This window comes from Neopsephotus bourkii, unplaced genomic scaffold (genome assembly GCF_033783945.1).
Source record: "Neopsephotus bourkii isolate Nb327-2 ecotype Australia unplaced genomic scaffold, CSIRO-AGI_Nbou_v1 NB_551, whole genome shotgun sequence".
NCBI lineage: Eukaryota > Metazoa > Chordata > Aves > Psittaciformes > Psittacidae > Neopsephotus > Neopsephotus bourkii.
This window is the reverse complement of record NW_026901052.1, coordinates 185401-201244: the sequence shown is the minus strand read 5'-3', so window position 1 is coordinate 201244 and position 15844 is coordinate 185401. Positions and strand designations below refer to the sequence as shown.

The following is a 15844-nucleotide window of genomic DNA, read 5'->3' as shown; positions in this document are numbered from 1 at the left end:
ATCTCGGCCTCCCCCCCCCCCGCCCGACCAAGCACTGACCAATACCTCCTCCAACCCCACAGTCCCCTAGCCCTTCCAGGAAACTCCCAGTTACCTCCTGGGCATGACGTGCTGTGGTATGGAATACCTCTTTGGTCAGTTTGGGTCAGGTGTCCTGTCTCTGCTTCCTCCCGGCTTCCCCTCCTCCCTGGCAGAGCATGAGGCTCACAAAGTCCTTGGCCAAACTAAAACATCATTGTTATCAGCTCTGTTCCCAGCCCGAAAGTCAAAACACAGCACTGCACCAGCTACCAAGAAGGAGAAAAATGACTGCTACTGCTAAACCCAGGACACCCCCTTCCTCCCTCTTTCTTTCATTCCCCACCCCTCTGCCCCCGCTCTCGGAGGGATAGGGAAGAGAATCGAAAGAATGTAACTCCTGCAGGTTGAGATAAGAACAGTCCAGTAACTAAGGTATAACACAAATCACTGCTGCTACCACCAATGATAATAATGATAAAGGAAATAACAAGGGAAGAGAATACAATACCACCCACCGAAACAAGTCTGCCCCCAGAAGAGAGCCCCGTGCCCTTCTGGGTAACTCCCAGTTACCTCCCTGGGCATGACGTGCTGTGGTATGGAATACCTTTTTGGCCAGCTTGGGTCAGGTGTCCTGTCTCTGCTTCCTCCCGGCCTCCCCTCCTCCCTGGCAGAGCATGAAACTCACAAAGTAAACAAGACTTAGCAACAACTGAAAACATTGGTGTTATCAGCTCTATTCCCAGGCTGAAAGTCAAAACACAACGCTGCACCAGCTACTAAGAAGGAGAAAAATGACTGCTGCTGCTGAACCCAGGACATGACTTCTGCTGGTTTTCAGAGAACCTTTATCTTGCTTCCAGCAAATTTGATGTCTTCTAATAGAGATCAACAAGATATGTTATTTCCAGCTAAATATTTTAGATGTTTGGCATGTATCCACAGTTCTGTACAAAGGTGCCCGATTTTAATGAGACCTTGGAGCCTACTTAATTCTTAGTTCAAGATTCCTGTTTCTGTTGCTTAGCTGTGGTGTGCAGCTGGAGTCAATCTCATGGGATGGAGACCTTTGGAGCAGGAGCCTGGGAATGGGCAGAAATTGGAACCTGGACGTGATCCCCTTACTTGTGATAGGGAAGTGGAAGGGGAGAACGACAAAAGTAACCATACGTCTCCTGAAAAGAAAAAGGTCAGAAAAAAAAATGGATTTTTTTTTTCTCCATTCCAGTGGTTTGTCTCATTCCATTCATGAAATGCCCTATAGGCTATAGGGTGCTTTAACTTGTATTTTTGAGGCATCTTCTTGTAGGGCAGCATTCTGGTGTTCTGGCTGTTCAGTAACTTTCTGTGTGATTTGGGATAAATCATCCAGGATGAAGTTCTCCAACTTTTGCTTTTGAAATCCCTGGTTTTTAATACTCTTAACTGTTTGGGATTTTTTTAAAGAAGCTAGAATTTGCAGGTGATAATACTGTGTTTTATCCTTTGTGGTTGTGTGTTTTTCCCCCATGACTGTCTTATGCTACTGCTATAGTCTTCTGAGATCAGCTTGCCTAAGCTGGTAGGTTGAGTGCATCTGAGCTCCATGGCATTCTGAATGTTCAATGATACATGAGTAGACATCTCAGAAATTAATGGTCAGACTGCTTTAGCCCTAAGGAGACAGATAGGCCCTTTGGCCAGTGTTCCAGATGTTAGTGCAGCAATGTGAATGAAATTTGTGTAGCTCATCTTGTTTATTTGCATCAGCTAGGAAGAAACCTGGCTCTTTGAAGCTGGCATTGTGGTATTTGCATGTCTAAATGTTGCCAAGCATTAATATGCTGTCTAATTTGAGAGCACTGATTCTGCCCATGTGTTTGCTCTCCCGAAGGGAAAGGAGCTTCATGAAATGGATGCCACATCCAGCCGTGTTTGGATCCTCACTAGTACGCTGTCAACAAGTAAAGTTGTAATTATTGATGCCAATCAGCCTGGCACAGTGGTGGACCAGTTCACTGTCTGCAATGCTCATGTGCTCTGCATCTCTAGCATCCCTGGTAAGTGGAGCCCAGGCACTGGCTGTAGTCTCACAGGGTCACCTTCTGCACTGAGGAATGACAGATGTAGTGTCCTCATTTCAGAACTAACCCTTGTACTCTGTTGCATGTAATTGTCCCTCAAAACCATAACTCAGATCTTGCCTTCTTGTTGGACCTTCCATGGAGATCCTTCACTGTTGAGCATTTACTAAGTCATTATTTTGGCCCATAAAGGATGGCTCCTTGGAGCAGGAGTGAGTCTTGCCCAGGTTTGGGAGGGCTCTGTAGGGTGTTGATGCTAGGGATGAGGGGATTCGCCATGAAATTGACTAATGCTGTGGAGCCTCCCTAGAGCAGTGAACCCCAAAGGTCAGCATCTTCCATCCGAATGGGTACCTCAGGAGTACTGCTGTATTTAAATTAGCAGTGATAGCTAGATTTATGGGAGAATCTGTTCTTTGCCCTTCAGCGGCCAGTGAGAGTGATTATCCTCCAGGAGAGATCTTTCTGGAGGGAGATGTAAATCCTGAAGAGTCATCTGGAACAGATGGTGTCTTGGCAGGAATTACTCTGGTGGGCTGTGCGACCCGCTGCAACGTGCCACGAAGCAACTGTTCCTCGCGTGGTGACACACCTGTGCTGGACAAGGGACAGAGTGAGTTTTTGGACATAAAACTTAATAATAGTCCAATTATAGTTAGTCCCATATGAGCTTATGGTCTTACTGCTGTATCATCCTGTCCTCAAGTTATCTACTTCAGAGGCCTTAAGAAGTTTAGTTATGTGGCACAGGAAGACTGAAGCCCCTTTTAGTACATTTATCTTTAGAGCTGTTCTTTTCTCTCAAATGGATGCACATCCTGAAGCCCTGTGGTTGTCATATAGTGAAGTATTTTGGACAGGTCATATGTTCGACCTCCTGTGGTTACTTCTGTTCTCATTGCTTTCCCTGCTGAACCACTGTCTACTCATAAAGTCAGTTAAGACCATGAAAACCATAATGATGCCCTTGGTGACTCCATAATGCAGTAGGCATCCCTGCAGAGCTGATGTTTTGCTAGTCACAGATTGTGTCTTGTTTTAAAATAGCCTCTGTTCCCCATCAAAGTGGGAAGCACTGGATGAGCTGCTGCCTGTGATGCAGGCATAGGGCTTGACTGAATTTGGAAGGATAAATTACAAAAGGAAGGATAAATTACAAAATTGACAACCTGATTTCTGTATAGCTAACTTACCAGCTCATTCTCCAGGACATCTTACACTGTACTTCATCTTTTAGGTGAGGTGGCTGCTGTATGCAATGGGAAGATCAACCAGTCAGAGTCTACTGAGGAGGCAACAGAAGCTACAGAGGTACCAGAGAATGGTACAAGTGAGGCAGAGCCTGCTCAGGCCCGGACAGGGCCCCTCACGGAGCATGTGTTTACTGATCCTGTCCCTGCACAGGCACCTTTTAGGCAGAACGGGTAGGCAGCCTGGGGCCAAAGTGCCAATTCAGTTATTTATCAGCTGTGTTTTCAGAAGCTTTTTGACAGATAAAGTATCAAACATTTTTCAGTTCTGTGCCCAAGTAGTATTACAGATGGGATGATAGAGAAAGAAAGAAAATGAAAATAAACATGGTTCAGCCTGCAGCAGGCTATGTCAGTTGTCAAAGTACAAATATTTGATCTCTCAGTACAAATTTAGACCTGCTGTTAAGACAGATCTTCTAAAGTACATGTACACTAAATATTCTTACTGAAGGAGCTTACTGATACAAGTGTAAACATGATGGTCGATTTATTCTTGTAGTACCCCTAATGTGCTGTAAAGATAATGAAAAATATTTACCACCCAAAAATGAGTCTGATGTGATGACCTGAGGAGCAAGGTCTTGGAAACAAATTGTTCCTAAATGACCAGGATTTTCTAAGTTTTTTTTTGTTGAAGTTGGCAGTGAACAGAGAAAATATTGTTAAGATAATAGTACTGCCAAGCAGTTAAGTTCTATGGATTTTGAAGTACTTGCTATTTGTATTGGTGGGGAAAAAAGGAAGTTTTGCAAATTGCAGATTTCAGAGTCAAGGAATTAGAAAACATTGAAGAGAAGGAAGTGATTTGTGTGTATAAGGGCCATTATCTGCTTATGAGTGCCAGACTGTAAGTGTAGATGGGCACTCTGTGTATTGCTGATACTAAAGCCTCTAACAATGTTCTTTTGCCTCTTCAGGGAGAATAGACAGCTGAAGACAGAGTCCAGCACAACACTGCCAGATCAGGAGTTGAATGGAGATGCTGCTGGGACTTGTACCAGTGCTGCCCCCACCATGTGGCTGGGAGCACAGAATGGCTGGTAGGTTCCCCTTGGGCTGGCAGGTCTCTCTGTCACTTCTTTACTCTGGGAATCTCTTTTCATCTCCACACACCTTTAATTCACTTCTTGTTTCTGGAGTAGGTTTCCATTGCTCATTGTTGTTCTGAACCTTCAGCTCAATGCAGGCACAGGGATTTAACCTCACTTTCTTACCTAACCTCCACCTTTTCTACCAGAAGAAATGACTCAAGTGTAGTCGGGTTGTGCTGCTAACTCTCCCCAATTTGTCCTTTCTCACAGGCTTTATGTTCATTCGGCTGTATCCAACTGGAAGAAGTGCCTGCACTCAATAAAGCTGAAGGACTCTGTACTAAGTCTAGTGTAAGTGTGCATGCCAAGGGACTCTGAGGGAGAAGGTTCAGTGCCTAAGCAATATTTCACATAGTGGTAGGAGCTCTTTTTCAGTTATCTTTTAATTTGCTCTTCTAAATGCATTGATTTGTGAGGAAAATTTCCCTAGGTTTTTGTTACTGGAAAGCCTCATACTAAGCTGTTTTCCTGCTCAACTGCAAACCTCACCCAATTCAGTGATTAAGGTACTAAATTAGCTTAGCAGGATCGGGAGGAAATAAGTGGCGAAGAGAAAGGCAAAATTTTACAAGGGTGTAGATTAGGTGGCATTTGTTGAAGTTGATGGAGTTTGTAGTATGAAGAAGGTAACCTCAATAGAAAGTCTATGGATTACCTTACTATGACCCTTGGCCCTTGGCAGGATGTTCCTGCAAGTGCTAAACTGAATGGGAATTGCAGAGAGAATATAAAGATAGTGTGTGTTTATCACAGAATCATATAATGGTTAGGGCTGGAAAGGACCTTGAGATCATCCAGTTCCAACCTCACTGCCACAGGTCGGGACACCTCCCACTAGACCAGGTTGCTCAAGGCACTGCCCAGCCTGGCACTGAACACTGCCAGGGATGGAATGTTCACAACTTCCTTGGGCAGCCTGTGCCAGTGCCTCATCACTCGCATAGTAAAGAGTTCCTTCCTTATGTTTAACCTAAATTCCCTGTTTAAGTTTGAACCCATTGCCCCTTGTCCTATCACTGCAGTCTCTGATGAAGAGTCCCTCTCCATCATCTTTGTAGGTCCCTTTCAGATACTGGAAGGCAGCTGTGAGGTTTCCATGCAGCCTTTTCTTCTCCAGCCTGAACAGCCCCAAGTTTCTCAGCTCCCTGATCATCTTCGTGGCCTCATCTGGACGTGCTCCAGCAGCTCCTGTCCTTTACGTTGCTTCAGCAGCTGCATGTCTTTCTTACGTTGGGCACACCAGGACTGCACACAGTACTCCAAGCGGGGTCTCACGAGAGCAGAGTGGTAGAAATGCCTCCTTCCACCTGCTGGTCCCGCTTCTTTGGTGGATGTCAGAAAGGATTGGTTAGTTTCTTACTTATACAGACAAAGTATTTACTTTTCTGTGATTTCAGGCACGTGAAAGGGAGGGTCCTTGTTGCTTTGGCAGATGGAACACTAGCCATATTCCACCGGGGAGAAGGTAAGAAACAATGTATTAAGATTAAACAAGCTTGCCTGAAAGTGTAGCAGTGCATTAAGTGCTACTCTGAATTGGGAAGGAAGAGTGCTGGCTTGCCAGAGTACAAAACATGGTTAAAATGCACAACTATTACACACATGTATTAGTAATCCTAAAATATCTACACCATTTCCCCAGCTTTTCTGAACAGAATTATATGTATGTGCTGTGTAGCACATGCAGAGCAAATGCAGAACTTCCAGGAATACACATGCTGTGTAGTTGTTTGAGGCGGGCTTGGTGTAAGTGTAATACACATGGACCACCACATCAGCATTACTGTACTTTCACAGATCAGCTGTAGCAGGGCATGCACAGGGAGCTCTACACAGCTTAGGCTGTACCTGAGCATATCATCTGTGCAATTGATCTGCCTGATCAGAGAAGCTGGACTCTGTAAGGACTGGAATTGATCACTGCGTACACATCAGGTAGAGCTGAATTTCACCGGAAATCTGGAAATCCGTAACAAGTGCTATCTTTGCATTACACTTGGATAGTTTTTCTTATTGCAAAAAAGAGATGTCCAAGTAATGTGACATGCCTTAATCTTGTGCTTTTCACTGTTATAGGCTTTGTTTCACTATGACTTGAGCAGTTTCTGAGCTGTGTTCATACCTTTTTAGATACGAAGACAGCACATGGAAATTTGCTAACTCTGACTAATGTTTGCATAGTAAGAACTTAGTTATTCATTGAGTAGCAGTTTATATAGGAAGCTGAAATATAGAGATTCCCTGTTTTGTGCAATCTGAATTTTGATTCAACCTTGTGAGTTCAAGCCTGACCATTGACATACGAAAATTGTTCTCATCAGAAGCAGGATAAAGCTTCAAAATGCAGAGGCCATCTCTCTGTGAAGGACACAGTACCTGCCCAGTTAGCTAGAAAATAAGCCTGACAGATGGGAGATCTGATTCTGTATTCTGGATTTGACACTTTGGGGGAATTATGTGTGATATGAGGAATCCTTACTGCAAGGACTGTATTGTCCATTTCCTTTAAAGTTTCTGCATAGTCTTGTTAGACTGTCTTTCCTCTTCCTCTTCTGTTTTTGTTGTACTTTTTAGAGAAGCCTGTTCACTTCATTACAATAAAAGGATGTTTAATTCATCCTGATTTGGAAAGCTTTCAGCCCACCAAACTACGCATTATTGTCACGTGTTTTGTAAGTACAAGGCTGGCCCAGAGTAGTAGCATAGATTCATGGGAGCTCACAGATATAAGCAAAATGTGCATTTGACTGTTATTAAGCCTGTATATTTAGGTATATGTGGTATACTGACATGTCATGAAGGAGATGCATATTTCCACACTTGTTTTTCACCTTAGATGGTCAGTGGGATCTCAGTAATTACCACCTAATGGACCTTGGTCACACTCACCATTCCATCCGTTGCATGGCTGTTGTGTATGATAGAGTCTGGTGTGGCTACAAGAATAAAATCCATGTTATCCAACCTAAGACAATGCAGATTGAGGTAAGAGAGCAAATGGGTGTATATGCCTGCACATGCTTATGTTGTATGTGTATTCTTATAGCTATTTTCTGCTGAGTGTATGGAAGTGCAGAACCTTTGTATTGTCACTGCTGACTGTAGGACCCAAACGGTCAGTCTGGGTCATGTTACGGTCCAGTTTGCCAGGAGGGTATTTATTCCTTCCTCCCTTCCCAGAACTTAAATCTTCAGGTAAGTCTAAACTGAGCACTTTGTCTTTATTAGTGAGTCTGTGAGGCCACATACTGTACAAAATATATGTGCATGCCTTCCAGCTACCTTTTGTACATGGTCTAAGACTTCTCTGTCTGTAGGGACTGTGGCAGAAAGCAAGCTGCAGTGATCCCACGTGCCTAAAGAAGAATTATGTTTAGAGCCTCTTGGTTGAAATTCAATACACCGGTGCTGGTACAAGGCTATTTGGCAGTGCTTGGAGTAATTCTAATCAAAGGGAGAAGTGCTGATTCTGAAGTTCATATCAGTGAGCCAAGGCATTTTGATCTTTGGGATTTATACTGGAGTTGTGTGTTTTCCTTTTCTGCCAAGGACATTGAAAGCTCTTGGTTTCTAAATGTTCTTGCTCCTGAAGTAGCCTGCGAAGACTGTAATCTCTTCAGAGTCACTCAAGCGAGGGATTTTCTGTATACTGTAGTGAACTTATGAGGTCAGCTGACATTACCACATTTTCACCAAGAGCTTTGAAGCCCAAACAGGTGATATCAGTTGAAGACAATGCAGTATACTTGTATGTAATTGCAAACATTTTATGAACCCACGTTGTCCATCTACTTGGCATTTCAGAAATCCTTTGATGCCCACCCTCGGCGGGAGAGTCAGGTGCGACAGCTGGCGTGGATTGGAGATGGAGTATGGGTTTCCATCCGCCTGGACTCGACCCTGAGGCTTTACCATGCCCACAGCCATCAACATCTGCAAGATGTTGATATAGAGCCTTATGTCAGCAAGATGCTAGGTGAGGCAGTAGGAACTGTGAGTAAATGGTCTGTTGCTGACTGAGATCAGAGAGAAATCAAAATTTACAAGCAGACCTTTCCCAAAGTCATAACTGACTCTCCGCTTCTTATTCACTTTTACAAGGCACCGGAAAGCTGGGCTTTTCGTTCGTGCGGATTACAGCCCTGCTTATCGCTGGCAACCGCCTCTGGGTAGGGACAGGGAATGGTGTCGTCATCTCCATTCCACTGACTGAGAGTAAGTGCCATTGACTGCAAATACTTCTGCCCTCCCCTCCCACCCTATCCACCCCCCCCCCCCCCAAAAAAAAGCATTTATTTGTTATTTGTGCAGCATGGAGAATGGCTCTGGCGTATAAAGCTTTCCAGACATTCTTACTCTGAACCTGACACATCTTTGAACAGTGTTCAGAGAGAAGAGTCCTGGGTATGAGCAATTTTGAATTTGGCTTAACTCTTTCTTACAAGGAATGAAGTGTTCGGTTGAATGGATTTAACTTGTTTAAAAACAGACAGGTATTTATTACTGTCCATTTCAGTGCAGTTGGAGCCGTTTCCTTCTTGGGGGACCAGTGACCCCTCTACCATCTGTACAGTTGTCTTTTTTGAGCATGACCCTGACAGCATAGACTAATGTGAACTGATTCTGTAGCTTCTGGAAAGCAGGAAAAACAAAGCTTTGGGAATTGTAGGAAGTCTCCAAAAGGAGGCCATAGTATGAGACATCACAAGGGAGAATTTCATTTTAGCACAGACATCTAAACGTCTCCATAATAATATTTCCCAGAAACTGACCTTAGAATAGCTTAATTTGGTCAAATTAGAGCTCAGGTTTATCAGTCAAGTAGAAATTAGTATCCAAACAGTAGTAGTTAATAGGTGCATCTCCGGAGCTGGAAGTTTAGTTGATACTGTTAGTAATTCTGTTCTGTACCTGTCAGGCCGCATCTTATTTTGAAGATCTGTGCCAGTTTATAATGGGGGAGTAGGATTTGCTTTCAACAGAAAGCAGCCAAGTTTACATTTCTTGCCACTGCTCGCAAGAAATCTGGGAAGCAGATAGCTCTTACACAAAAAGAGGAGCAAACCTGTTGCAGTATTCCTGGAGGTCACGGTTGGATGGTCTCCTCTAAGGCTGTTGGAGCTGGATATGCCTGGGGCTGACACTAGTGACACAGTCATCTCTGCATTGCAATTTTGGTCTCATTTCTGAATCTCTGTTTTAAAGCCCATTCTTGCTTGGGCTTGCTGTCCTGATTCTGAGTTAAGCTTGTTCTCTGCTGTAAGCCAGTAAGCAGTAAGGTTTCCCTAGAAATCTTGGCAATGGATCCTTGTGTCCATAGTCCCTCTCCCATCTCAGATATTACATTCATCCATAAGAGCAAAGTGAGCAAGAACAGTGTTGGTATGAACTATTCTGAGTCTTTAGCTTCCATTGCGATTTCTCTAGGTCTTACACGTTTCTGTTACTCCCTGAATTTTCTCCCAGTAATCACCGTTCTCTTCTCTCTTGTCCTGCCTGTCTATTCCTGTGCCCTTCTGTGTCCCCATTCCTTGCCTGTGCCTAGCTGTAGTCCTCCACCGAGGCCAACTCCTTGGGCTCCGAGGTAAGTCCGTTGCCTCCTTCCTTCAGCTTTCACTCCTTTTGCACCCGTTCACCCTTCCAGTTGATTTCCCACCCTTCCATTCTGCCACTCAGCTATCTCCATTCATTTTTCCTCATCACTCTTGTGTTTAGTTGCATCTGAGTAAAGCAACCAGAGACAGTAATGAAAATACCCTCATTTGCTGTGGCTAAAATAATTTTCATCCATCTCATCAGCTGACATGTGGGGGGGGGGGGGGGGGGTTGAGTTAGGAGTACTTTATTCTTCATCTGTAGTTCTCTTGTTGTGGTAGGCTGAGTTTGAGATGGGGACTTCAAAGGTTCATTCAGAGGATTCCAGGAAGCAGGGAAGTCCAAGGAAGACCTTGGACTGTTCTTCCAAGGTCTTCCTTGGTCATCCTTGGCTTTCTAAGGATGTGTTTTATCAGTTCCAGGACAATGGCAGTAGCTGCTGTGACAAAAGTCACCTAACTGAAATGTAGCCCAAGCCAAATAGAGAACTATGGATAATTGAACAACCAATCGAGTTCTCTCATGGAAATTGAAAGCCTGATCTTAGTACTGCTTCTGTTTTACTGGTGGGGGTGCATGCAGAAGGAAAAGCATTTCCTATTTTGAGCTCTGAGAAGTGAAATCTGTTCCTTGCTGAGTGGAAGCAGTCACATTCTCAGAGCCTGGATGCAGGCCCTTGAGCCCACCTTGAAATCCTTGGAAACTGGATGGTGAACATCTTTCAAATGTTCACTGCTTGAGTAGCTGATCTTCTGGTGTCACAGCTAAATCAAGGCTAAGGAAGGACCTTATTCCACTGCTGTGACATTTACTGGGCTAAGAGGCCTCCACCAGATCCAGAGACTGCCTTCAGCACCCTGTGTGATCGGGGCTTGGCACGAGCAAAGTACTTGACTTGGAAACTGAGCAACTTCACCAATCTAGAAAATAGCAGGAATTCTCCTCCAGGTGCTCTTAGTGTCTCCTGTGTACAGTGGACACCTTTGGATACCCTCCTAGGTGTGAAAGACCAAGGTAGATCCTAGGACAGCACATCATTTCTAGACGCTGGACACAATTGCTGGTGGTGAAGAGGCTTTCTCTGATACAGCTCAGACACCTTGTTTAGCTTGCCCTAGGATTACTCTTGTCCAGCACCTCCAGGGATAAATACTTCATTCGAAGCCAAATACTATATTTGATGAGAAAATGTAGTTTGTTATCATTGGTTGTTAATCAGTCTAAGAGAGAGGGACTACATAGTCCAGTGGTGTCTCCATCACATCCTTTGTGCAAGATCTTTAAAGAGACCTGTGCCTTCAAAGGTTTTTCTTCATGGCTCACAAGTTTTCTCTTTGACCAAGTGCCTTCTGTAAATAGAACTCAAGGCCTTTGCTGACAGTATTCCTCCTTCCTGTCCCCAGCCAACAAGACCTCACCAACCTCTGGAGAGGGCAGCCGCTCTGGTGGGGTCATCCATGTGTATGGTGATGACAACAGTGACAAATCTGCCAGCAGTTTTATTCCCTACTGCTCCATGGCTCAGGCACAACTCTGTTTCCATGGCCACCGGGATGCTGTCAAGTTCTTCGTCTCTGTGCCTGGTAAAGATCAGTCCTTGTGAGATTCTTGTCCCACTGTCCAGTCTTGAGCAGGGGCTTGATCTGATTTGCAGACACCCATCCATGCATTCCTAGCACTCGCAGGTCACTGTGACTCAGAGTATTTAAACACTGTGGATTAGAGTTTGAACTACAGTGTTTAAACTCTGTGTTTAAACTGCAGTGGCTTCCGAATTCCACCAGCAGAAGGACCTGGCCTGCCCAGTTGTGTTCGTGTGTGTGTGTGAACTGCACAAGGGCCTAGCAGAGACACTAACAGCACCTCTGTCCTCTCCCAGGCAATGTCCTAGCAACCCTGAATGGGAGTGTGCTGGACAGCCCTTCGGAGAACCCCAGCACAGCAGCCACAGAGACTGAGGGGCAGAAGCTGAAGAACGTCCTTGTGCTGAGCGGAGGGGAAGGGTACATTGATTTCCGGATTGGTGAGTGCCTGTGGTAGAAGGAATCTGGGACAAGGGGTGTGCAGGGCAGAGAGGAATTGGGGCAGTGGCGAGTGAGATCTGAAAAGCACTGATCTGTCTCCTGCCTCTGGCTGTGAGGGCAGATAGTGAGCATTTTCTTTGCAGAGCCTGAGGCTGCCAAACCCTGTCCCTGCCTGTGCCTGCCATGCCACAGAGTCTGTTTATGTCCCTGGAAATTAAAAAACATCTGTGCCACTGGCTCCAAACATTGCTGCTGCACTGTGGTCACCTGTACTGCTTAAGGGCGCTTGGTGTTATAAACATTGGCTTCCCTGAAAGGAGTTTCCTGCTGCTGGAGATTGCTTGTTCCATCCATGCAGTCCTGCTTCAGAAAAGCACCATGTTGCTGTAAATGTTCTCCGGGCATAAAGGAAGATCTCAGCTCATGCTGTCTGTTGTTAGGCTGCCGAGATTGTATCAGGGGTATGGGTCTCTTTGAAAGTATTCCAGAGCACTGCAATTCGGGATTTTCTTTCTTGCCTTTTTTACTCTCTGTTTTCTCTCTTCAGGGGATGGAGAAGATGATGAGACAGAAGAGAATACAGGAGACACCACCCAGGTGAAGCCAGTACTTTCTAAGGCTGAAAGGAGCCACATTATTGTGTGGCAGGTATCATACATCCCTGAGTGAGAATTTCTCCTTTCCCACCAATGTAAGTGTCCCTCTTCCCGCCTGAATATCACGATGTACATACAGAACGCCTGCATTATCCTACTGCTGGAAACCGACCCCAGACAACTGCAACAGCTCCTGCCTCGGACTGTGACCCCCTTCTAACCTCTGAACTTGCAGTATTCATCTTGGGCCCTTGCGCTTTCTGCGTGGTTGGGTTATTGTTCTGCTCTGGAGCTGGCATGTACAAGGAGAGAAATGGCAGTGCATTGATGAAGTGAGGCTGGAGCTACAACTGTGCAAAGCCTTTGCCCAGTGCACAGGAGCTGGCAGCTGATGGTGGTGGGTCAGATCCTCTGGCAAATTGCCTCACTTCCACCTGCATGAGAAAAACGTGCATTCCCTGCCAAGCAGTGGTGGTGAATCACAACTGCTACAGCGTCCTCACAGAAATCCTTTCTAGTTCACCAGTGGACTCTTCACCTTATCTACCCTTAAGCACAGAATAATGTCCCACAGACTGAGAGCAGGCAGGTCTAAGGAGCTCTCAGTAGAACAGAGTGTCAGGGCTTGGCTAGCACTTACGCTCTTTGGCTGGAGAAGGCAGCAGTGACATTACTGTGGGAAACCCATCCTCCAGACTTGCAGGTGGAAAGTCTCCCTTTGCTGCTGTTGTTGCAGCAGTCATGTGCTGGCTGACTGCATGTGGCTGGAGAAGATTGGGTGGTGGTCTCAGATGGGAGATGAGTGATGGTGGAGGCTACAGAGCCTTTGGAAACTGGTAGTAAAGGGGTACTGGAACCTTGCTTTTTTTAAGAGCAGAAAAGGCAGCAATACTTTTAACTCCCCCTTCCAGAAATGCCAGGTAGAGAAGAACCCTTGAGTTATTTCTCAAAGGTTCAGGAGCAAGTTATCTCTGCATAGCATTTGTTGGCTTTTAAAGCACAAATGAGGGCAGATGATGTTTGTCTGCTGTGAATTATGCATTAACACATTGAGGCTACCTGGACTCACACGGCTGTGTCCCAGTCACAGGAACTGTCTGTTTTCCTTCACACTGTGGCTGTCAGTTAGGAAAGACACTGTAGATGCAGTTGAGGTATAAAAAGGCTATGTATCACCTGAGGTCACACAGAGAAAGGAACTGAGGCCAGATCTCCCAGCCTCTTAGATAACATCATGAGCATTGAATTTATTACTAAGTAGTTTGAAAAGCTGGAAATTTCTGACTCCTGGAAAGAATTGACAACCCTTGAGAAAAAGTCGTGCTGGCCCTCATTGTGTGAGCAGTGCTGGGGGATTGCAGCTGTGTGTCCTGCTTACAAGAGAAGCAGCAAAAAATGGGGCCAGGGAGAGTGGTTCTGAGATCCTGGTACAGAACATGGCCACTCCTGATGTAGAGGCGATGGATTGTCCTCACTTTCTGACAGTGGAAACAGTTCTGTCTTCTCAAGAACGAGTTCTGTTTCCTTTGAATGCTCCCTTCTGGATGTGCAGGACTAGATTGAGTAGCAATTGTTAGCAATGAATTTGGAAGCCTCTGGTGGTCATCTTGTTTGTTCTCTGAGCTGTGTAGCAGTTGAGGGTTCATGAGGATGTCTGTGTGCCAATGTGATGGTATGGGAACAGCAGGGGGAAGCCCCCGTCTCCTCGAAGGCTCCTGGCTGTATTCTGTGCTTGTTGCCACAGACCAGGCTGCCCCCAAGGCTGGTGGTCTAAAGCTACTCATGTGCTGCAGGAATAGTATTCCCAGGGGAAGCTCTGACATGTGGCATCTGTCTCAATGCAGCAGCACTGAAATGATTTTTGAATCCAAAGTTCAGAAAAGGCTGGGGCCCCCATCTCTCCTCAAGGAGGCAAGAGGGACATCTCTGGAGATGCCACCAGAGTAGAGCCACAGCGATGCCCGTGACATCCACCCACACTAAGGTGGAACACAGCTATACAGTGTTCTGTGGCCATTGGCACACTGGGCTCTGTGGCTGGCATGTGGTGAAGGGATGCTTGGAACCACCACCTGCATGTGGGAGGACCTTTCACCAGGGACATGTCACCAGGGCACTGCTGACAGTGCCAGGCTTTGTTCACTTCCCCAAAATGCTTTCTGTAGGAAGAGCTGTTTGGATCACAACAGAGTGTATTGGTGTTAACAAGATCAACATTCAACACAAATTCCAGACACATAACAGCTGATCAGTTAGGGCCAGGTAAAGTTTAGGATTTGGGCATACTGAAGAGGGTAAAAAAAAAAAAAAGCCCTAGTAGGGATCAGTTCGTTGGCTCTGTAGGGAAAGAGAATTGCAGTGTTCTTACCTCTTACTTTTTGTTCTCTATCTGGTTTTAGCAGTTGAAGTGACAGTACTTGGTTTCCTGTCAGCCCCTGCGCCCTGCCAACATTAAGGAAACCCATCTCAGGCCTCTGCCAACAGGTTCCTTTCCAGCTCAGTGCAGAAGCGTATGCCCAAGAGGGGCAGCTACAGCTGAGTAGAACCAGCCTCTGCTGTCAGCTTCTGGAGGCATTTGGTGGCTGCTGGGCAGCAAGGTGATAACTGACTGGCTTCAACACATTTCCCTGTCATATCTCCACTGTGATGTATGTAAAGTATCTTGTATGTTACAAAAGGATTTTAAAAAGTGTCTTAAGGCCTGTAAACTCCGCTCTTTGGTCTGAAGATGGCATTCTGTAAAGAGACTGCTGTGTGAATATGTTCCCATGCTTTGTCCCCTACGCTATGAAACAATAATCCATATCTGTTCTGTATGTAATAAATGTGTTAACATCAGCAAATGTGGGACATCTTCCTGTAGAGGCACTGGGAGTTCTGCTCAGTGTTTAATAGCTTGAGGACACTTAAAAGGGTGGGAATGGCAGCTCAGATGTTCACCATTAAGCATTTTAGTGGCAAGGAATGAGGTGTGGATTGCTCACCAGGTCGGAGCAGAAAGTCCTGCAAGGCACAGGTGCAGCCTGTAGCTTCCAGTGTCAGAAGCAAAAAGGAAAAAAGACAACGGTTCTGCTGTCCTGGGGTGTCCCCTTCAGGTGAGCTGCAAGGGTTAACACATCAGGCTCAGCTTTCAACACTCAATTTGCCAGTGTTTTTTGTCAGTACCGGGTGGTACTGACACAGGAATGGGTGATGTTCAGC

General features: G+C 45.5%; 1 protein-coding gene across 33 annotated transcripts in view; it reads left to right on the top strand.

The window, feature by feature from the left end:
• The window catches only part of MAPK8IP3 (mitogen-activated protein kinase 8 interacting protein 3), an 80962-nt gene extending 65476 nt beyond the window's left edge, over positions 1–15486 (top strand). For 28 of the 33 annotated variants that reach the window (XM_061351105.1, XM_061351103.1, XM_061351098.1 and 25 more), the window contains 14 exons: positions 1049–1210; positions 1895–2060; positions 2512–2697; positions 3322–3508; positions 4255–4377; positions 4639–4719; positions 5826–5893; positions 7265–7413; positions 8233–8404; positions 8530–8643; positions 9974–10012; positions 11427–11606; positions 11903–12046; positions 12595–14935. In XM_061351105.1, coding sequence (XP_061207089.1) covers positions 1049–1210; positions 1895–2060; positions 2512–2697; positions 3322–3508; positions 4255–4377; positions 4639–4719; positions 5826–5893; positions 7265–7413; positions 8233–8404; positions 8530–8643; positions 9974–10012; positions 11427–11606; positions 11903–12046; positions 12595–12716 — 1893 coding nt within the window. In that variant the 3' untranslated portion in view covers positions 12717–14935. Of the gene's footprint in view, positions 1–1048; positions 1211–1894; positions 2061–2511; positions 2698–3321; positions 3509–4254; positions 4378–4638; positions 4720–5825; positions 5894–7264; positions 7414–8232; positions 8405–8529; positions 8644–9973; positions 10013–11426; positions 11607–11902; positions 12047–12594; positions 14936–15042 lie in introns of those variants that run through there. The other 5 variants (XM_061351120.1, XM_061351121.1, XM_061351101.1 and 2 more) reach the window with 3 other exon arrangements.
• The last annotated feature ends 358 nt before the right edge of the window (positions 15487–15844 follow it).